General features: G+C 35.4%; 1 protein-coding gene across 1 annotated transcript in view; it reads left to right on the top strand.

Moving 5' to 3' along the window:
- The first annotated feature begins 1,682 nt into the window (after positions 1 to 1,682).
- Positions 1,683 to 23,821, top strand: part of PEX7 (peroxisomal biogenesis factor 7) — a 51,339-nt gene continuing 29,200 nt past the window's right edge. The window contains exons 1-5 of the mRNA XM_070952316.1: positions 1,683 to 1,894; positions 4,518 to 4,575; positions 8,670 to 8,820; positions 12,309 to 12,386; positions 14,180 to 14,288. Coding sequence (XP_070808417.1) covers positions 1,747 to 1,894; positions 4,518 to 4,575; positions 8,670 to 8,820; positions 12,309 to 12,386; positions 14,180 to 14,288 — 544 coding nt within the window. The 5' untranslated portion in view covers positions 1,683 to 1,746. The remainder of the gene's footprint in view (positions 1,895 to 4,517; positions 4,576 to 8,669; positions 8,821 to 12,308; positions 12,387 to 14,179; positions 14,289 to 23,821) is intronic.

Genomic DNA, 23,821 nt, shown 5'->3' with positions numbered 1-23,821 from the left:
CTAGGGTTTGTATATTTTTATTTCATTTTAAACACATTATATATATATATATATATGGCTGTTTTAATATATGCATTGTTTTATTGTTATGTTGTCTGCCAGACAGAATCACCTTTGATGATATGGGTGGCTATGTAAATCTGATAAATTAATAAGTAGCATATTTGTTGACCTCCACCCTTTGTGAAATAAGTCTGTTACTCTAGTAAAATGCTAATAAAGAGCTTCTTTATCTAAGAGCAGATGGAAATAAAGAAGAGTGGGACAATTGGATAGAATTTCAGTCTATCCAATTTACCAGTGAGTCTATAAAAGAATAGGAAACTGATGTTGGTAGCTTTGGTGACAAGTCTGTCATCGTTACACTTGGATGAAAAATTATTGATATATTTCTCTTATTAAAATGAATATTCAATTACTATGCACGCAGTATGCATGAATAGCAGTTAAAGTCTTAATTGTTTATAATCTATGATTGTAATTCTCTGAACAGATGAAAGTGTAGTATCCCCAGGAAATTTCTACAACAATTAAAAGTGCATTAACTTTTAAAAAAACTATAGTCAAAACTGAAGGTTTGCAGAAAGAGCAATGAATGACGTCCTTAAAATCGTATTGCAATATGCCTTGACATTAATTTATTACATATTGGTTTTAAAAAGCCAAAACAAATATTCATTTGTGGTTTTACCTGTTATTTTACTCTTGTAACCACACTATAACCCAACTTAATGAAAAGCAATATAAAAATTTGCAAAGTCTCAACGAATACAATGTTACACAACACGCTTAAACAAGTCAGTTAAAGGCATGTTTTAACAGATTAAGAGAGTTGGAAAGGATCTTGTAGGTCATCTAGTCCACCACCATCCCACCCGCCCAAGCAGGAGACCCTACACCATTTCTGACAGATGGCAGTCCAGTCTCTTCTTACAAGCCTCCAGTGGATGAAACTCCCACAACTTCTGAAGGCAAGCTGTTCCATTGGTTGATTGTTCTCACTGTCAGAAAATTTAACCTTATTTCCATTTCATAGTGGCCTCGTGTGTACAACCTAACTCATCTTGGATAGTTTTAACCAGGGGTGAAATCCAGCAGGTTCTGGAGAACCGGTAGCGGAAATTTTGAGTAGTTTGGAGAACCAGCAAATACCACCTCTGGCTGGTCCCAGAGTGGGGTGGGAATGGAGATTTTGCAATATCCTTCTCCCAGGAGTGGAGAGGGAATGGGGATTTTGCAGTATCTTTCCCCTGGAGTGAGGTGGGAATGGGAATTTTGCAGTATCCTTCCCCTAGAGTGGGGTGGGAATGGGAATTTTGCAGTATCCTTCCCCTAGAGTGGGGTGGAAATGGAGATTTTGCAGTATCCTTCCTCTGCCATGCCCACCAAGCCACACCACGCCCACAGAACCAGTAGTAAAAAAAATTGAATTTCACCACTGGTTTTAACCAGTTATGGGGATGTGTGTCTGTGTGTGTGTTTCGCTTTTTTCTATTCCAATGAATCTATTCCAATGAAAGGCGAGCTGGAACCGGAAGCCCGACTCGCTAGAAGGCAATTCGGAAGAAAGGCTTGTCGCCCAAAACAAGCATGGCGGCGGCGCCGACTGTTTCCCTCAACCCCGCCCATATACGAGGAGAGGAGGAGGAGCGGGTGGGCCTGGCGAAACGAGGAAGGGAGCGGGCGCTTTTAAAGCCGCCCGCGAGCAGCTCCCTCCCCGCGGCAGGGCAGACGAGCTCAGAGGCCATGAGCCGTATCGGCGGCGAAGCTCTAGGGAAGCTCCTGAAGGCGCAGGCCTTCCGCTTGCCCGGTCGCCATGGTTACGCAGTAGAGTTTTCGCCGTACCTGCCGGGGCGTTTGGCCTGCGCTACCTCGCAGTACTACGGGATTGCAGGTGAAACGGTGGCAGGTGGCGCGTGCGCAGTGGCAGCGGCGGCGGCAGCAGCAGCAGCAATAATAATTCTGCTGCCTTGATTCTTTGGGTGGTTGGAGAGAGAGAGAGAGAGACAGACAGAGGAGGACAGGCAGGCTGCGTGGGGCAGACTCGTCCTGTAAACGGGCAGGGCTGCCATAGGCTCCAATCTGCGTGCTTGTTTGAAGGGCTTCACCGAGATAAATTATGACCTGGTTTGGATAGTAGCCACCTCCCCATTTCTCGGCCATTCTTAGGTTTCCCAGGACTGACTCAACCAGTTTGCAAATACTAGGATTTTTGCAGCTTAGGTTGCATTTAACCGACCTGCTAAAAAGTTTACCTGGAATAGAAATGCATACATGCTTTTGGTGGGCCAAAATTATCTGGGAGTCTTCAAGTATGATGTGCACACTTTAGGGCCCCCCTTTTTCTTTTTTTTAATAAACTAGGTCAAGAGATCATGCAATACTAGGGAAGAAGGGTTTGGGAAAGCCATAATTAAGTGCTGTACACAGTTCTCACCTGGGAAGAGAGTGCTGAGGCTTTCCTGGGTGAGTGCTGTAAGGTTACACCCAGTTGGAATGAAGAAAGTGCAAGACAAAATGTTCCCTTCTTTTAAAACGGAAATAAAATGGTTAAAACAGCTTTTGACATCACGTTCAGTGGAAAAAAATCAGCTAAATCATGCAGGCATCCTAAACAAATCCATGGTTCATTACAATGTTGTGGCTGGTAATTTTTTTTTTTTATGTCTGATGTGACTGAGGATTTGGTTAGCAACATAAATTTTGGGCTCAATTGTTGTCATAAATTGAGGACTACCTGTACGTCTCTCGGTAAATCTAGTAGTGAAAATGTTCTTTCCCTGCTAGCCTAATTATGTTTGGTAGTACAGGTAGGCCTCGACTTACGACCACAATTGAGCCCAACATTTCTCTAAGTGAGACACTTAAGTGAGTTTTGCCCCATTTTATTACCTTTCTTGCCACAGTTGTTAAGTGAACCACTGCAGTAGTAATATGATTGTTAAGTGAATCTGATTTCCCAATTGACTTTGTTTGTCAAAGGTGATCATATGACCCTGGGACACTGCAATCGTCATAAATATGAGTCAGTTGCCAAGCGTCTGGATTTCAATCATGTGAACATGGGGATGGTGCAGCAGTCGTAAATCTGGAAAATGATCATAAGTCACTTTTGAATGCGTTGTAACTCCGAATGGTCACTAAACAAATGGTTGTAAATCAAGAACTACCTGTATTGCACCTGGAAGTAAATCTTCAAAGATAACAAAAATGCTTTAGGAAAACAAAAATGCCTTAGGAAAGAGACATTACCACACATATGATATCTGAATGGTGTGCTTGAGGAACAATCCAAAAAGTGGGCAATACAAGGATGAAAAGGGGAAAAAATAATTTTTATTGAATTAAAATTAAATAGCTGATATGTAGTTCTCTGTCATGTATTTAGTCATTTTCTCCCAGTTATGGTGACAACATTTGAATAAGTTCTGGGGACACACATGAAACATTTAGGTTTGCACGCAACTATCTTAGGTTGCATTTCCATTTTACATGGAATAAGTATACAATTAGCTATCCAGAACAGTTACACAAGTATATGATAGCCATTACATCTATATGTCACTCCTTTAGCCCGGTATCTTTCAGACCAGATACTGCAAGAATTCCAGACATGCTACTTTATTGTTGTGAGGTAAAAACCAGGATCTTGAAAGTCAGTCAGTTTCCCTCTGCCTTCTCTTTCACCAAACAGAATCAAAGCGAGCTTATTTTGAGTTTCTTTCTTTCTCATTATTTTCACATTTCCAGGACTAATTTGCTGTTTCTTTTCCCTTAACTGTTCGATCATTCCTTCCATAAGGTCATCTCTACATTATTTTAAACTATATTTGAAGTTAATTGTGACCATTATATTTTTGTACCCTAAAGTCAAAAATCTCTTCAAACGTTTATTTGAAAGTGCTTCCTACTTCCTTTTCCCCATCTCAAGCTTTCAAAATGGTTCTTGAAAAGTACAACTTTGAGGGCAGTAAAGGTAATACTGATTCTGTTTAACAATCCATGCTATAGAGATGTATTTTTATATTTAGTCTCTGGAGGCTTATTAACTGTAAAATTCATCAGAGTGAATGCTGTACATCTTTTGGAAAAAGAAGATGGCAAGAGCACATAATTTGTATATAACACCTTCAGTTAAAAAAATTAAACAGTAAGTGATGAAAAAGATCTCTCATACCCTAAAAAAAAGCACTGCCAGTCAGAGTAGCGATTTTATGTTAAGTAGATATAATTTGACAAGGCTGTAAGGTAGGCTTCAATGTTTCTGAAAGGGGTTCCCAAAGTCTAGCAGTTTTCAAGAATCTTACTCTAATTTAGTCTGTATTATACTGTAAACATGGGGTGTCAAACTGATGTCCCATGGGTAGGATGCGTCACATGCAGGTCACGCCCACCCCGGCTCCGAAAAGGCAAAAACCATCACGATATGTTGCGATACATCACGTGACACAATCGAGTTTGACACCTGTGCGGTAAACCATTGTTTTCAGTGTTGTTTTTATTGTCTTCAATTTTAGGTTGTGGAACTCTAGTAGTGTTAGAACAGAATGAAGCCGGACTTCATCTTTTCAGGAGGTATTTTGTTTTTTTCATAATAAAAATAATTATTGCATAATCTTGTGTTTTTGGAATTAGATATTCTGATGTAGTTTTATAAAACAGTGTAACTGTGTCAAATGCACTTATACTGCTAAATTCTTGTGTGTTGATTTAATAGAGGAGTAATGAATAAAAAGGGGTTGAAAGAAGTATTGAAAATAGAACAGTTCAGAAAACTGAAGAGAGAAAAAGGAAATTGAACCACTTCCCCACTTCCCAAATGTGGAGATTCTTCTTTCATAAAAACATTACACATGAAACTTGCCTACACTGATTCCACAAAAAGGCAAAAATAAAATAAAATAAAAAATGCTACAACATTAAATTCTACTAAAAAATAAAAGCTGTCAGCAATTACTTAAAAAAAAAATCTAGCTTCATTTCCCTCTATCTTATGGTTAGTAGTGACAGGGATGTGTAAAACTATCTGCCCTCATAATGACCTTCTGCAAAACGATATGCATTCAGAAGATAGGAACTTGATTCTTCAGTAAACAAGGTGAATGCATAGTCCTATCAATTTATGTTATCAAGCAACACTTCTGAGTGGGTTGTGTTCTTAGCTTTGGTAATGTAGCTCCCTTTACTACATTGTGCATGTGCCAGAATTGAGATCTGAAGGTATAATGACAAAACTACTTAGATAACATTTAAGGCAGATGTTCCCTTCATTAAAATTGTGAAGGAGGTTTTCCATCAAGTAATCTGTAAGTAAAATAGCTAATCGCTGGTAGAACATTTCTAACTACAGATCCATAATTTGTTTGCCAACAACATACAGGCTACTTCTGGGCATAATTACAAACCAAATCTCTTTTAAAAAGTTTTATTAAGGTTCATTGTAGCATAACAAACAAAGATTAAGAAAACGGAGGGAGTGTATGACTATAAAAAAGAGAAAAGGAGATATTGACTTCCAATTCTTTCCAACACAGTAAAATTCTAATATAGTTATGACCTCAACTTTTTACGTTATCTATAATTATTACAAGCCAGTTGTATAAATCTTCAGATGAAATGTTGAATTTCATTTTTAAGCATAAAAACCAGAAGCAATATTCCAATAGAAATAAGACCAAATAAAATCTCTTTGCTTAATAGAATAGAATAGAATTTTTTATTGGCCAAGTGTGATTGGGCACAAAAGGAATTTATGCATATACTCTCAGTGTACATAAAAGAAAAGATATGTTCGTCAAGAATCATAAGGTACAACACTTAATGATAGTCACAGGGTACAAATAAGCAATCAAATCATTAGGAAACAGTCAATATAAATCGTAATGATACAAGCAATAAAGCAAAAAACAAAAAGCAAATTAAAGAAAATAAAATAATTTACATCATCATTTTAGCGAAATCTTTTTTTCTTCCCCCCTCCCTCCCCCACCCCCATTCTGAGAAGTGATAAATATCTCTATTTATTAATATTTCTAAACTATCATCATTTATATTAACAAAATAAAACATATTTCAAATTAATTAATCTTTTATATTATTTTTAAAATTCTAAACATTTCTCTAAAAATTTCAAATTATAACTAAAATCAGTTCTAATGCATCTTTTTAAACTTCCTTTCAACATACAATATATACTTTTAAATTCACATTCAGTAATATTTTGCAAAATTTAGGAATTACTCAAGCATTATATATGAAAGAGAAAAAAGAATAACCCATTTTCAGTCCCATTTTATAAGCACAAAAGAATGCATTGAACTTTCTTATAATTATCTGTGTCAAACCAATAGAAACTCCATCCTTACTTCAATTAGCTTATTAAATTTAAGTCACACCTTCCAGCTTGTTCTCATAAAATAAAATCTTTTTCTTCTTTGGAATATCTATTAAATAAATACGAACTTCTCTTTTTCTCAAGAGATTCTCCAGTATGATTTTTTAAAACAAATATGTTGACATTGTCAGTTTCCATTTCATTTTTTAAGTGGAAATCCCAAATGTATTCTCTTAAGGATCATAGTTTTTACTTGCAATTTTTCTTGTTTCAATTGCACTGGGGGACTTATAATTGTAATGGGCTTGTAATTAAATCATCTTCATAGTAGGCACTGTTTCTGACAGATTTATATTCCAGTTAGGTTCTTTTTATTGTCAAATACTTGTGCAGTAGTAGCTTCAGTGGTTTGATAACCTTTGATAACCTTGATGAATGTACTTTTTTCTTTTTTCTTTTTCCTTTTATGTACACTGAGACCATATGCACCAAAGACAAATTCCTTTTGTGTCCAAACACACTTGGCCAATAAAGAGTTCTGTTCTGTTCTGTTCTGTTCTGTTCTGTTCTGTTCTGTTCTGTTCTATTCTATTCTATTCTATTCTATTCTATTCTATTCTATTCTATTCTATTCTATTCTGCATTTGGTTGTATCTCTGAATTACTTATCTATCTTCCAATTACTTCAGTAATTTGTTTCTCTTGCTCCTCTTTCATGACATTTTTCAAACATAGTTGATCTATAAAGTGAATTGTTTTGTTTAAATACTCCTTCAAAATCATTTTTGCAATTTTTGACTGATTTTGGTGCCTTCTATGTCCTTTTATATAGTGCTTCATCATCTTCTGTTCTTCAGCTCCCTCTTGTGGTCAAAGAAAATATAATATTAATAAAATAAAATAAATAAAATATTAAAAAAAAAAACTTTTTGTAGATGACCTGGTACCTCCTGGCCAATCAGTACCCATTAAAGTTGGAAGATTTCAGCCTCCCATAACAAACAATCCAAAAGTGCAAATTATAACTCTCAACATCAAATAATAGTTACAAATTCATGAAAATGAAGATATTAAACCACAACTTTTTCAATTTTTATGTTTCTCAATCAAAATAAGAAAGAAAAAAGTACTCAATGCTTTCTTATTTTAGCTTACCTTTGGCAACCTTCCTTGTTGTTCAGTAATAATGATCTCCCAGAAATGGTGCAGATCTTCAAAAAGGTGAAGCAGACTGTAACTGAATTAGTAAAGATAATAAGCAAAATGTTTAAGAAGTGAAAGCCATGACTAATTGTTCATTCAAAAAATAAATTCCAAAACAATTACTTTTTTAACAATGAAGTGGTTACAACCAATTTCCCAGTTTATGGACGACTTATCTGACTACTTCCAAGTACTGGTTCAGAGTCTCCTTGCAAACTGTCATTTTATGGAGGATTCATGGTGGTGATTTATGGAGAAGAGAGATATAAAACTTGGGAAAGTCAGTTCCCAACATATGTAAATTGGTCAGTTGGCCATCTTCATTGGAAGCCTTGCAAATCAAATCTATATCTATTTGAAAAGACATGATTTACTCCCTGTAGAAAAAAAGGATTCTGCAAAAATTTGAGAGGAATGAAGGAGTAATTATCGATCAAAAAATTGGTTTTAAAGGATTTGCGAAAAAGAACACATTTCTTTATGGCTTGAATAGACTATAAAAAAGCATTTGATTCTGCTTTACATAGCTGGATTGAGAAATATCTCAAAATTTTTGAAGTTGGTACAATATTTAACAATATATGAATAATTCAATGAAGTTTTGTTGATCAAAGTTAATCACTAATAGAGAAGAATTAGAAATTGATATTTAATGTGGAATTTTTTCAAAGTGACTCATTATCACATTTACTTCTTACATCAAGGGCCCCATTGACAATAGGCTTGAACAAGACAAACTCTGGATATGAATTTCATGAAAAGTTAGATCTGTTTATTTCTAGCAGACTTATTTTTTAAAATGCTGAATGTTAAAAGTGTGTCATCACCTGCCTCCCCCCCCCATTCATTGTTTAAACAAGAAGCTCAGGACTGAATATGTGAAGATTCCTGTCTTTTCATAATTTCTTTATAAAATGAGTTAAGCTGACTGAATGTAGTTCAGTGAAATGTTATGACTTGCTAAAAATTTCATTCCAGGTTCTCCCCAAGCCCACATCATTATATTTTTTTGTATGAGATATAAATGTTTGTTTTGAGATTGTGTGTTGGGGTGAACCTAGTCATTATATAAAATTTTGTGTCATTAAATAGTACCCAGTTATATTACATGATATATTCACTTTTGGTTTAGTTTTGACTGGAATGATGGTCTATTTGATGTGACATGGAGTGAAAACAATGAACATGTGCTGGTCACGTCTGCTGGAGATGGATCTTTACAAATCTGGGATACAGAAAAACCTGCAGGTCCTTTGCAGGTCTATAAAGAACACACTCAAGAGGTATAATTAAGTATTGTCACTTTTCTCTAGAACAAGATAGACTCTTCAAAAAGGAACCCTTTGTTGTTTAATCAATAAAACAATAGTTGAAGTTTAGAAATACCAGAACCTTCTCTTACTTCTATAAATTGTGATTGAATAATCTCTCTGATTTATCCTACTATTGCTTTTGTTTGTTTCTTCTGTTTATATTTTCTTTATTAACATGTTTTCAAAAAAAAAGAATAAATATTATTGGAGAAAATTAATGACATTCTGAAAAACAAACAAGCAGAATTTCCTTTGAAAATTGCAATGTTCTGTCCAGCAGTATATTATCCTTACAAATCTTGCATCCCTCTTTGAATAGCAATTTTGTATCATTGAGATCAATGGAAATGATTTTTGAGTATTATGTAACATAATGATTCTGTTCTATTGTGGAAAAATGGAAAAGTTTTTTTAAAGTGTTACAGTAACTATAGAAACACTTCTATGGTCTTATCTGGAAATTACACTATTTTTTTCTTTTTCCAGGAAGATTGTGATATTTTTATATTGTATGAACTTCTGCCATATAAAATAAGTATTTTATTATTGGCTCTCCTATATATAACTTTTTGTACTCTGCAGAATTTGTAGGTTTATCACTTTGTAGAACTGCACTGATTCCCTCCCTCCCCCTAAAAAAAAGATTAATAAGAGAAGTTAATATAAAAATATATTCATTGTCTTTGTAGCAAAGTTAGGATCTTAAAATAGCCAAAATTTAGTGAGATTTATTTATTTATTTATTTATTTATTTATTTATTTATTTATTTATTTATTTATTTGAATAGTTTGTTTCTACATTGGAGTATCTTTTGTCATTCTATGATAGAAGTAGGGCATTTCAAAGTCCAGTTGAATTAGCCTCAAGCACTTCACACATTTCTTGCCTTCTGTTTTCTTATTTTACAGGCTACACATTTTATTATGAAAAATTTCAAAGGCCTGTCTGTGGGACTTCCTCCACGTGGCAGCTTTTTGTTTCTACCAGCACTAAAGCTGTTGCTTTTTTCCCACTAAAGAATGAATCAGGCTTAACATCCTCAATTGATAAAGTAGTATTTTTATTTGAATATCGTTAGAATGCTCATTATAGCTTCAAGTCTTTAAAATCTGTTAGGCATTGTCACCCATAGCCTTTGAAGAAAGTCAGTGATTTGAAAACAAAAGCAATAGAAGTAGGAAACAGGTTTGTGATTATCAAAGTTTTGGCTAGAGCAGTTAGCAGAGATTGATTTTAACCATTGTCCTTTGCTAGTGATTGCCTCAACTGATTCAGAGAGCTCTTTGTGGTAGCCTAACTTACCTTCCTCTAAGGAGTTATTGTCAGATGAGGCCACTGCGCCCTCCTCCATCAAGGAAAATGCAGAGTAGTAGGAAAGTGTGCAAGGAGTGAATAAGCATGAGCCAAGTGTATTACATTTCCTGAAGGTCTTCATATGGTATGTACACTCTTCTTTAGAAAAAAAATATATGTTGAAGAAATCAGCCTAAAAGGGTAAGGATGATAGCAGTGGTTGGGAAAAGAGGCTTTTGGTCAGGGTGATGAGTTTTTGGGTGAGAAGTTGGTTTTTGCCAGAGTTGACTAGAAGTTTCCCATCTTAGTGTTAAAACACTCTCTCTCTCTCTCTCTCTCTCTCTCTCTCTCTCTCTCTCTCTCTCTCTCTCTCTCTCTCTCTCTCTCTCTCTCTCACACACACACACACACACACACACACACACAGAGAGAGAGAGGGAGAGGGAGAGGGAGAGGGAGGGAGCTTTGAGTCAATGTGATTCCTGACAATTGCCTGGAGAAGTCCCTTCAGGTCTCTTTTAAGGCTTTTTGCAAGTGGACTGAAAGAGAACGACTGGCCCAAAATCATCCTTCTGGTTTTAGTGTCTGATGGGGACCAGAAGTCACAGTCTCCTGATTTCTAGACTGCAGGGCTGTACAAATTGTTTCAAAGGGCTGCTTCACAGATATAGTTGCAAAAGAAATTATTTGAATAATTAATGTATTTTTCCAGATATGAGTGGCTGCTTCGTAAGCTGCTTCCAGTTGTTGTGGCATGCCTGTACATGGGCAAAACACTTTATTTTGCAGGGGAAAAGGCAGGGAAGGAACTTCTCTGGGCATTTTGCCCACCTAATCAAAAGCAGGAGTTAGTTGATGCAGATAAACTTAAAATAAGCAGTATAAGTATTTGAGGTGGTCCCTGTCCTACAGTGACCATGTTAGACAGGAGTCATATATTCTGCAGGAGTATTTTGTTGCAACTCATCATGGTTGGCTCTTATCAAGAGGAGGTTCACAAGCAGTGAGTGCCATCAGGCTTTTGCTATATTAGTATTTTGAGATATATGTTCAGTTGTTGAAAATTAAATATTCTGATTCCTATACAACAACATTAGAAGTTTTGTTTTATAGTCGTAGTTTATTAATTGATTAGTCTTATGGCCGTATCTAAGAAAATAAAGATTAAAAAAAAAGCAGAATCTAGTCCCAGGTTAAAAGAGTATTGTTTTGTTTTGGGCAGCCTAGTTAATTGATAAAATGGTCATTTAGTCTGACCATCCTTGGACAATAGTCCGGCACATAGTGTTTCAGTATCAATCTTTGAACAATATATTTAAAAAGCTGTCACACCATACTAGAACTAATTGGATCCTGTTTGGAAGCCGCATTTATCTTTTAGTAAACTTAAAAACAGCCTTTGGGCTTGTGTAATTTTTCCATGCTACACCAATTATAGATGAGTATCTGAACTGGGATATTTCCAGTGGTAACCTAGTTTTTATAATAGGGACTGTGGTTTTCTCCTGGAGATTATCTTCTTTGCACAGTGGATGGAGTACTAGGAAAATAGAAAAGAAATGTGCGAATCCAAGAATAGCTGGGCAGAAAATAAGAGTGAGCAGTGTTTGGATCAATGCTTTTAAAACTATAATTGAGGGAGTAGCAAGCAATAAAATGATTCCATTCTTCTGAGCAAAAAGAATTCTTGAAATATTATCGAAAACCACAGTTGACTGGGTCTTAATTTTCTATCTTAGGAAGAAAAAGTAAAAAAAGGTAAAGACTACAGCTATTATACACTGCAATAAATAAAAGGATGTACCAACCAGCCACACACACATTGCCTATACAGACACACAAACACACACATATCTATGTATGAATATACAAATATATTTTAGTATAAATATACATGCATGCATAAACATTTCTATGTCTCATGATCATATAGCTAACAAATTATTGTGTACCTTTATAAATTGTGGATTATTAATATGCATGTATTAAAAGAAGCGTTTCATTTTTGGTTATTGGTTTTTATTTTTTCAGTCTTTATCCTTAATATATCTTCCTTTTACACAGTATATCCAGTATATTCTTTCAGTAGCAGAACAGGAAATATGCTCTATTTATGGCTTATCCAATGTGTGCTAGCAAGCTAAAGTGTATCTAATATTTACAGGTCTATAGTGTTGACTGGAGTCAAACCAGAGGAGATCAGTTAATAGTATCTGGATCATGGGATCAAACAGCAAAATTGGTATGTGTGTACTGCAGGTTACTTAAATTGCATATTAGTTTCACATTCTAAAATAATATTCTCAACATGATTTCTGTTCTTTTCTTTTCTTTTACCGATGATGACTTGCTTTCTTTTGTTTAAATTAATATTAGTTTAAAATAAGACAATTAAAGTGAGAAATCTAATTGTTTTTATAATTACAAATTTCCTGAATTAATTTGATCAAGTGGGAAGAGTCGTGGGTTGTATTTCTTTCTGTAACAAAACAGCAAATTGATCAAGACTTGCATATGTGATTGTCCTTTAAATTATTAATCCATAGTGGCTGATAGTTGAAAGTTCAGGCAGCTCTTGATTTATGACTAGTTGCTGAGTGACCAATCTAAGTTATAATGAGCCACGGTGGCACAGTAGTTATAGTGCAGTACTGCAGGCTACTTCTGCTGATTGCTGGCTGCCTGCAATTTGGCAGTTCAAATCTCACTAGGCTCAGGGTTGACTCATACTTCCAATGTGGGTAAAATGAGGATCCAAATAGTTGGGGGCAATATGCTGACTCTGTAAACCGCTTAGAGAGGGCTGTAAACAACTGTAAAGCAGTATATAAGCGCTCCATGGCTTAGGGCCAGGATATTTGTGAGACCGCCTGCTGCTACCGATAACCTCCCACCAGCCAATACGCTCTCACAGAGAGGGCCTCCTCAGGGTGCCATCAGTCAGGCAATGTCGGCTGGCGGCCCCCAGGGGGAGAGCCTTCTCTGTGGGGGCACCCGCTCTGTGGAACGAGCTGCCTCCTGGAATACGATTGATCCCGGATCTCCGGACCTTCCGTAAAGCCCTGAAGACGTTTTTATTCCACCAAGCCGGCCTAGCCTAAATGGTTTTTAATTGGGATTTTAAATTTTATGGATTTGGGGGTTTTAAATTGGGAAGCTAATGATTTAATTCTTTTTTAATTATCTTAACTTTTGTATTTGTATGTTTTTTAATTTTGGCTGTTCACCGCCCTGAGTCCCCTCTGGGAGAAGGGCGGTATACAAATTAAATAAATAAATAAATAAATATAAGTCTTTTTTTTTAAAAAAAAGTTTTATTAAACATTTTCAACATTAAAAAACGAAACATAAATTTTCACTCATTACAGCATTTCCATATCGGTGTCAATATCATCCATAATGTTCAAATTTACATAAATTCTATTTCTATGGTTCAGTATCCTATATTATACAGTCGTTTGAATTATAGTAGTATTTACACATAGATATGATACAATCCTACCATGTTTCCCTGAAAATAAGACCCTGTCTTATATTTTTTTGAACCCTGAAATAAGCGCTTGGCCTTATTGCCATGTGTTCAAAAACCCGATTGGGCTTATTATCAGGGGATGTCTTATTTTGGGGGAAACGGTATTATCATCAATATTATATAGTTCTTATACAATAATTTTACTCCTGTTCTCTAGCCATGTATACCATCTACTCCAAACATGGTAGTACTCCGATTCTTCTCTCTCTTTCAATTCCATAATCAACTATCCATCTCTGCATACTCATATACCTTTCTTATTATCATTGCCTCTGAAGGAATATTAGTTTGTTTCCAATTTTGTGTGAAAACAATTCTAGTGCGGTTATATAAGTCCAAGTGCTATTGCTATTGCTATAATAGACTCTGATAGAGTCTATTAATTGCTTATGTTTTGTTTGCTTGTTTAAAACAATAAGGTCAGTTTGAAAATCACCAAAGTAGGAGCTATAGCCTGAAAGTAGGTGTACCAATAATCCTTTATTTGTTTACTTTTTTTCTAGTGGGATCCTGAAGTGGGACGGCCATTGCGCACATTCAGAGGCCACGAAGGTGTCATTTATAGCACCATATGGTCTCCACATGTCCCTGGCTGCTTTGCCTCTACCTCAGGTAAATGCTGCAATTTCTATTTATTTGTAGTAGCAGCACTCCAATTACATTTCATGGTTCTAAAATTCCGTCCAGCAGATGGTGGTGTAAATTTAAATAAATAGTGGAAGAAATGAAGAATGTGTAGCTATAATTAAAGAGCAGGCTCAGTTGTTATCTTTAACTACAAATATCTGGCCCCTCTACATGGATCAGCAACTGCTTTAATCAAGTGAATCAATAGCAGTTTTTCATGTTGTCATTTCATCTCTGGCATTTTTTACTGCCTTGCCAACTTTTTTTCCCCTTCCTAGCTGATACAGCACTACAAGAAGTTATAAATTTCTGAATGGGTGTCTTTTATCCAATACTTTCATGTCTTTATGGACAGTGTTCAAGTCATTTCATTTCCTGAAAAACGTAGCTTAACCCGTCCTTTTGGGAGCATATTATCATAAGGATTATGCCTTTGAATTGTAAGGCACAAAGGTTATTTGAAACCTGTAAGTTTGTTTGTAGCGTTAGACCGCAACTCCTGGAAGTAGAAGAGCTGCAGATGAATTGGTCATACTGTGATTTGAACCATTTACCTAGCTATTTAGTCACAAATAAACATTGTTTATGGTAATGTAGTAGCAATAATACTGGATCCAGTGATAGCCATCCTAAAGGCTTTTCAGGTGTTTGGATTGCAGTAGTCCTAAATCACAGCATAGTTAATCACCAGGGATTTGGAAGATGTTATCCAGGTTACTGACCACTTGTACACAAGTTGTGCTTTTGAGTATAAGGGTTGGGTGCTAGTCGAGGATTGGGGACACCGAATTTCAAATTTATATTTTACTACAGTTAGTTCTCATTTAGTGACTGTTCACAGTTGTGATGGTGATGAAAACGTAACCTTGAGACCAGCCCTTCCATTTATAACTTTTGCAGGTCTGTAAAGCAAAGGAAAGCCGAACTCACATTTTCACTTAATGGCCATTTCAGCCAAACAACCGAGTTGCTGGGTCTTAATTGTGGTCATTAAATGAGGACTTCCTGTACAGTCAAATATTTCAATGGTTTTGGGTCACTCGCTATTTCTCAGGTTAAACTACTTTAGCAGGACTATTGTTTAGAAAAGAAAATGGTAGAAATGTTGCAATTTAAAAATGTAATGAATGTATGCAACAAATAAATTGAACTGCTGTGAAAGGTGTGTTAATCCCATTGCAAAAATGGTGGGGACTGGATTCAAATTTGATTAAGTGGCTCGTTCTAGCTAGGCTTGGTTAACAAAGCAAAATATAAAACCATCGTTTTACCTTGCTTTAATTTCCCATGATTAAAGCTAATTTCTAAACTAAAAAGAGAAAGAGCTTGCTCTCCTCTTGTGTAGAATTAAAAGAAAGGGGAGGAATACAAAAGCCTGAGGCTGAAGTGCTGGGCCTCTGAACTGCCTTTATTTATTCCCAACTAATGAATTAATCATTGTCAGCATGTTTAATTTTAAAATAATCAACAGAATCATGTTTCGGAAAGATTTCAGTGTGTATTATGAGTGTTTTGTTTTTACAATTCAGCAGGTTGCTGAATTGCAGCTTCTTTATCAGTGGAAGCAGTATAATAGCTCTGTCTCTTTGATTAGTAGCAGCATGATCTTTTCTGTATTTTAAGAAGAGAGGTCAGTTGAGTGTTTCTTTCAAATGTAATGTACCATTTAACACTTTGGTAATGCATCTACTTTGAACATGATTTGTTTAGAACCGAGTCTCATTGCTTTGGATCTTTTTCCTTGTTTCTTTGAAGTGCAGGCAATGTGCATATTGTTCTACTTCACTAGGCGCTATTTAATTGGTTTCCCTGGCACCTGGTGAAAGCCATATCATGTCCAAAATTGTTACGTGCAGTGTTAAAAAACATTCTATTTAACTGACCTTATCCTCCTGTATTAGTCCTAAAGACAAGTCCTAATACAGCATCATTAGGAATTTGGAACAACTCTGGTACTTTACATATAGTGCAGTTCTGTGCTCTTAAAAGAGATTGCTCATATTTGTTCTTAATAATTATTCACACTTGTTCTTAATAATATACAGATCATTTTTTTTATTTTGAGAGGAAGGTTGTATGGTAAAAGTCTCGGAGATTACAACTTTGGCAGAACACTCACAGCCTCAAACATCTTGTTGGTGAGCTTAGTTCTCTTTAGGATAGCTACCTGCTGCTTTTATCATGAGGATTTTGTATTGTTTATCATATTTGTATTGTTCAACAAATTCAGCAAGTTACATTATTTTACTTTTAGATAACAAGCTGTTGTCTAGAAAAGTGTTACCTCCTGCTTGGTAACCTAGAGTCTTCCTATCAGTTTTAATTTTCAGCTTCCCAGATAACCCCATTTCTACATAATCCTCGTGCTCTGTGAATTTTTCACTTATCATCCATTTATGCTCTAAAAAACATTTAAGTTGGCTGAGATATCTGTTGTGTGTATGAGATATTATGTATGATGATTAGATTTTACATATATAAAATAGAAAAGTGAATGTTTGTTTATTAGATATGTATATACACATGTTGTTGTTGTTGTTAGTTGCGAAGTCGTGTCTGACCCATCGCAACCCCATGGACAACATTCCTCCAGGCCTTCCTGTCCTCTACCATCCTCTGGAGTCCATTTAAGTTCACGCCTACTGCTTCAGTGACTCCATCCAGCCACCTCGTTCTCTGACATCCCCTTCTTCTTTTGCCCTCAATCTTTCCCAGCATTAGGCTCTTCTCCAGACATGCATGAAATACATAACATGTGCATTGTTGGTATAGTAATAATGGTGAACAAATATCTATGTTACAGAAATTAGAATAAACTGAATATCTACACCAACATTAATAAGTAACTAGGGTTGATTTACCACAGGAGACAAAAATCTGCTCAGATGTAAAAGAAAAACTAAATCAATGCTTTTTTTTGCCTGTATTAGTTTGAACATTTTCATTTAAAACTTTGATTAGTGGAATAGTCATGCTGCTGTACTATTTTTTTTTCTCGTTTGATAGCTTCTTTAAGAATAGAATATTTAACCAGGTGGATCTTTTTTTATTAATAGAAAATATTATCAGAAAAATAAAATTCAGTACATTGGCAAATCTCATAAGATTTAAAGACTTCTGCTGTTTTGTAACCTCGGTATTCCATGCCAGTACTTACTGCAGTTGTCATAGGTTTTTTTGGAACAAGAGTGTGTTCAGTTTGGCTGAGCTACAAAAGGCTTTTAGCTTTTGCTGTACCTTGCAGTACAGAATTACTGACTGAATTAATAGAGCAACTCAGCTTTTTAACGAATTTACTTTGAGAACGTTTTACTTTGATAAATATAGTAGCAAATATTGTATCTTTTGAATTACAGGTAGTTCTCGACTTATGACCACAATTGAGCCCAAAATTTCCAGTGCTAAGTGAGGCAGTTGCTAAGTGAGTTGCACCTCATTTTACGACCTTTTTGCCAGAGTTGTTAAGTGAATCACTGCCACAGTTAAGTCAAATCTGACTTCTCCCACTTGTCAGAAGCTGGGTGGGAAGGTTGGTGATCACATGACCCAGGGACAGTGCAGCCATCATAAATACATGCCAGTTGCCAAGCGCCTCAGTTTTGATCATGTGACCATGGCGATGCTTCAACAATCATAAATGTGAAATCCAGTCATAAGTCACTTTTTCAGCACTGTTGTAACTTTGAACAAATGGTTTTAAGTCAGTAATGCTGAGTCCTGGTAACTGACTGAACAAATTCCTACAGTTTTCTTGGCATATTTGTATCTTACTAGGGCTAAGAGAGAGAAACTTACTCATGCCTAGGACAGGGCCAGAACACACAATCTCCTGTCTTCTAAACTGGTGCCTTTAACCACAATACTCAGCTAGTTGTCATATAGTAATAAACTCTGGTTATAATGTTGCTCAGAAAGAAAATTCCCTAAAAGATTTGTAGATGTGCGGTAATGAGCCGTTTCAAAAGTGAATAATTATTTACCTGGTATTGTCTATCAGCTCAAGTTAATTTCTAGAATAAATAAATTGGACTAATCTAGAAGTGAATATAAAAGAGTGCTGATTAACGCTGATTAGTGGGTATTGGAAAAGCACAATATGCTTTCTTTTGTCTTTGCACTATTTTTTAAAAAAGAAATGAGCGTTCTAGTCCAGAACTGAGATATCTGATAGGAACTGTATCTGGTCACTAATGTTGACAGTGGCTAGAATCCAGGGAGCTACTTAAGGCATGCCTAAGGGCTTCAGAATGTCAAGACAAATCTTTGTTTTAAGTAAACATGTTATATTTAATAAATCTGTGTAAAAACTAAAACTAAAAAACAAACAAACCACATCACTTTTAGGAAGGTTGTACCACATAGCATAGCTTCCTCATAAACCCCAATGGGTCTTGAGATTCCAACCCACTCTTACATATTCTTAGCTTTAAGATAAGCTGAGATATAATGCACAAAATATAATGCAATCATATCTGCAGATGTTTTATTTTGCTGACAATTTATTCTACTTTGCTCATCACAGAAGCCAGATTGTAACTACCTGTGTATTTGTGAATTGGTTTGAATTGAATTTATATAGCCACCTATCTCATATATGGGCAACTTATGAACAATTACAACAAACATTACCAATTTAACATTTAAAAATACATTTCTAAAAAGAGAATAATACAACAATTTAAAAAAACAAGAAAAAACATAAAAGCATATAAAACCATCATAAAAAATAATAAAATACATACCTGAGGTAATCACATCTAACTCTATATAATCAGCAGATCCCCATGTCCATTGGTAAAGCCATGTTTTCAGGGTTTTATGAAAGCCAGCAGGAGCGGAGGCAATCTAAACTCTAGGGCAGGGTCCCCAAACTTGGTAGCTTTAAGACTTGTGGACTTCAACTCCCAGAATTCTCCAGCCAGCTATGCTGGTTGGAGAATTCTGGGAGTTGAAGCCCACAAGTCTTAAAACTGCCATGATTGAAGACCTCTGCTCTAGGGGATGTTCTAAAGGGCAGGTGCCATGACAGAAAGTTTCTTCTCTTTGGTCCTATCACAGGACATTTCTTAGCTGATGGGACTCAAGAGCATGTCTCTCTTGCCCCTGATGAAACAGGTAATGTAAGTGAGTTTCTTAAGTAACTCAATGCTATACTATTTGGGTCCCATTTATTTTATTCAAATGCTGTATAACACATTGTTCTCAGAACATAAGCAGAAATTTTTAAAAAATGAATTACAATAAATGAAAAACAGTACAGACAGCAGTACTAATATAAATTATGACAACACATCAATTAGCACACCATAGCAAGTACATAAATGGTTTTCCAAAATGATTAATATAAACTATATTTTAAACCAATAACCAAGTAATATAAACTGAATCAAAATATTACAAGCATTACAGTAGCTATTTCTTAAACAGTAGAAATCTCTTCTGATAGTTGAGATGTCAGTATGTGTCAAGCAAGCCTCAGGTACCAAATGAAGGAGAAGAAAAATTCAGGAACATTTCTTGAGATTTTTTTCTTTTTTTGTGTCTGAACTTTGAATTGGTGTGTGTGTATGTGTGTGTGTGTGTGTGTGTGTATGTGTGTGTAAAATGCCATTCTGTATTCTTGCTGCCATTATCTCTGCAACTGAAAATTATAAAATATTTTCAAAAGCAACTCTGTATATAATGCAGTTCAATAACTCAGTAGGAAACCTCCACAGCATAAATCTCTAAAGCCAGATTATCTACATTCAGATAGGTTGTTAATAATGATATTTGTAAGTTTTCCTTCTGTTTTCATGCTCTCTCTCTTTCTCCACACTTATACATATGCATACAAGTGAGAAGGTGGTACCAGCCCTTCAAGGTAGGCCAGGAAACAGACACCACAAGACATACTAGAGTTTGACTTTATTGAGAGACTCTAACTGAATCTTGAAAGCCTGACAGGATTTCCCTTTTTCTCAAGAGAATCAATCTTGAGTTTCTTTCCCACGTTTTCTTGTTTACCAGGGCGAAGCCTAATTTTATTAGCAATTACCACAGTGCTTCTCTAGAGACGTCTCTGTGCTTCTCTAGAGGAAAGTCTGTTGGTGTAAATAAGATACATGTGAATAAATAGCAAACTCTAAAATATTGACAGCTTTAGATAATTTGTGAGATGCTTTCAGTTTCCTGCAGCATGCGCTTAATCAAATTGTCAGCAAAAGTGTGTAAAATCTAAAAGAAAGATTTAAAGTTAACATTTAAAGGGAAATGAATAAAATGTGATTGAGTATTTAAGAACTTGCAGTTGTGCAAATTATAGCCATAAGCATGGAAGTGAAGGGGGGAAAAGATTACCGCAGAGAAAAATAATGGGCCTGCCTGAATGGCATTTCAATTAAGGTGTATTCAGCATTAAATATGTTCGAAAAGAGGAAAGCACTTTGCAGAGCTGTTAATACTGCATTCAATCATCTGTATTTCTATGGGTGCTTTCTCACTTGCTTCAGTTCTTGTTCGGAATTGGAAATCTTGATAAAGAACTGGAGTTGTTAAATCTGTATAAACCATTCTATTATAATATCAGTACCAGTTTTTAAGCTAATAATAGCTAGGGATCAGCTCGGAAGGATGACTTTGCCTGATCATTGTCTCTCTGATAACAAAAGGCTAGTCATCTGGAAAATGTCATTAAAGAAATGATATAAACAACAAAACTGCCTGATAGCTTAAAGGGTTTAATTTGTACACAAGGACTCTTTTTGTTCTCTACCTGCACAACAAAATTGAATACCGTGTAAAGAAGATTAGAATGCATCCATGATTCATTGAGAACAAGGCATAATCAACATTGTTCAGATGATGCTTCATCAATCACTTACAGAGCTCACCTTTGCAATTGGCTTTCCCAGTTTGGTGTAAAAACATTGCTTTATAAAATAAAAATACTGTACTTAAAATATCTTTCAGTTTTCTGTATGAAGTGATATACAAAGTAGATGCTTACTGTGAGAAATATTCTGGCTTTCTCTATATAGAGAAATATTCTCTCTGTAAAGGGAAGGTCCACTGTTCACAAAGATCTGTGAAAACTTGACTAACAAGCAAACTATTACCTTTGCTTGTTAGAAATTTAAGTGTTGCCTTCATTCATATATATTAGAGTAAACTCAGATGGGATTAATTCCAGCATATTCCCACATTAGATAAAGAAATTGTCATATATCATTTAATCACATCACTCTTTTTTATTCAACAGTACAGGTAGTCTTCAACTTAGAACCGTTCGTTTAGTGACCATTTGAAGTTACAATGGCACTGAAAAAAATGATTTACAAGCATTTTTCACACTTATGACCCTTACAGTATCCCCATTGTCATGTGATTTACATTCAAATGCTTAACAACTGATTCATATTTATGACGGTTGCAGTATTCCAGGGTCATGTGATCCCCTTTTGTGACCTGACGAGCAAAGTCAATGGAGAAGCCCGATTAATTTAACAACTGTGTTATAATAGTTTAACAACTGCAGTGATTAGCTTAACAAATGTGGCAAAGAAATCGTAAAATGGAATAAAACTCACTTAACAAATTTCTCACTTAGCAACATAAATTCAGGGTCAATTGTGGTCGTAAGTCGATGATTACCTGCAGTGGTGGGTTGCCCTCGGTTCGCACCGGTTCTATAAAACCGGTAGTTAAACCAGTGGGAGGCTCCGCCCACCAACCCCGCTCCATTGCAAACTGTTAGTAAAGGTAAGTAGAACCCACCCCTGATTACCTGTATTAAAATTGGTATGATGTTTTTCTAAAGATTTCCCACTATTGCTATGGATCCTGATCTTGGATTTGCATGAGTTGCAAGCTATTTAGTTCTTGAGTAAATTAAATTCTTTTTCTATGTTCAGTACTTAACATTTTATGTTTAAGAGTTTGACAGCAGTGTTAATGACCACAGTGCAATGTAGGAAAGTAATTAACAGTTGAGGTATCTGGAGTTGCAGATAATGTAAGATACTGTCTGTCTCAGAAGCAAACTAAAGACTTTAAATTGTTAGGGGAAAAATACACTTCTGCAAGTATGATTCTTATGTACTGCTTCTGATTTAATTGGGACACAATGAACTATGGTGTTATTTCAGGACAAGTATATCTTCTTTTGAAAATGCTAGGTGATTAGAGTGTTGATTTTTTATCATTGGCAATTAAATATGAGTAGAAAATGATCTTCTGTTTTTATATAAATGGACTATTAAATCCAAGAAAGATTAGACATTTTTAATATACCTAATGGGCCAAAACTTGCAGTGTTGACAAAAAAAAAATGCTTAGGTTAGAACATATTGACTTTGCCAGCTTATTAGGAAAGTTAACATTATGTCAGTATTGCAGTTATGATAGCCAGATGCATTGACATGTTGATTTAAAACTGACTGGTCACATTTCCATTTATGACAATATATGTGATAGCATCCCCAGATATTAGAAATGATTGAAAAGTGACACAAATAATTGGGTAACTGCAGTAGCAAATTTAATTTGGGAAACTTTTGCTTGGCTTTATGATGACAATTAACTATGGATGGATTTCATACCTGTGGAGTCTATTTTCTTTTTTGTAGGACCCTGAGGTTAAGTAATCTTGAGACAGAGATTCAAGAGGTTGGATGTGCATAGTACACACTAAGAAATAGGAGATAGTTGTTACTCTATGTCTAGCATTAGACCAAAGCTCAGTAATCTTTTTTTTATTGTTAAAAAAGTTCCTCCTGGTGAAAAGTTTTTTCACTGGTATATTTTTGCATAATTAGAAAGTTTAATATTGGATTCTGGTTTAATCTATTAAAGATTGGAGTTCTGCTAAGACTTAAGTATTTTAAATATTATTTAATTCTTGAACTAACTCTTGAACTATTGCCAAAGATTAGAGGTTATAAAAGGTTCTGCTAGTGAATACACATCTTCCATTACTGATTTCATCAATACATAATACACTCGAACTGTATTAAGATTAAATTATGATTGTTATGCTAAATGAACAAATAAATGCATATTTGATCCTCTATAGACTTGTACAGTTAGTCCTTGACTTACAGCAGTTTGTATAGCCACCGTTTGAAACTACAATGGCACTGAAAAAAGTCACTTATAATCATTTTTCACACTTGCAACCATTGTAGTATCCTGCAACGTCATGGGATCATGAGATCCTCTTTTGCAACATTCTGATGAGCCAAGTCAATAGGGAAGCCAGATTCACTTAACAACTGTGCCGCTAACTTAACAACTGAAGTGATTCATTTAACAACCATGGCAAGAAAAGTCATAAAGTGGGGCAAAACTCACTTAACAAATGTCTCACTTAGTAACAGAAATGTTGGGCTCAATTTTGGTCATAAGTTGAGGATTACCTGTATCATTAGATTTCCCAGTTTCTCATGTGGACCTTTGGGAAAATTATTTGCCACCCTGGCCTATTTACTCCAACAAGGTATTTCCAAGCATATTTTTTATGGCAGATGTTAGCAGCTGTT

Source organism: Pituophis catenifer, unplaced genomic scaffold (genome assembly GCF_029215685.1).
Source record: "Pituophis catenifer annectens isolate HBS135680 unplaced genomic scaffold, rPitCat1.0.hap2 SCAF_1, whole genome shotgun sequence".
In the NCBI taxonomy this organism is placed as follows: domain Eukaryota; kingdom Metazoa; phylum Chordata; class Lepidosauria; order Squamata; family Colubridae; genus Pituophis; species Pituophis catenifer.
Note: the sequence above shows the minus strand (reverse complement) of the source record. Positions and strands in the feature narration are given on the sequence as shown.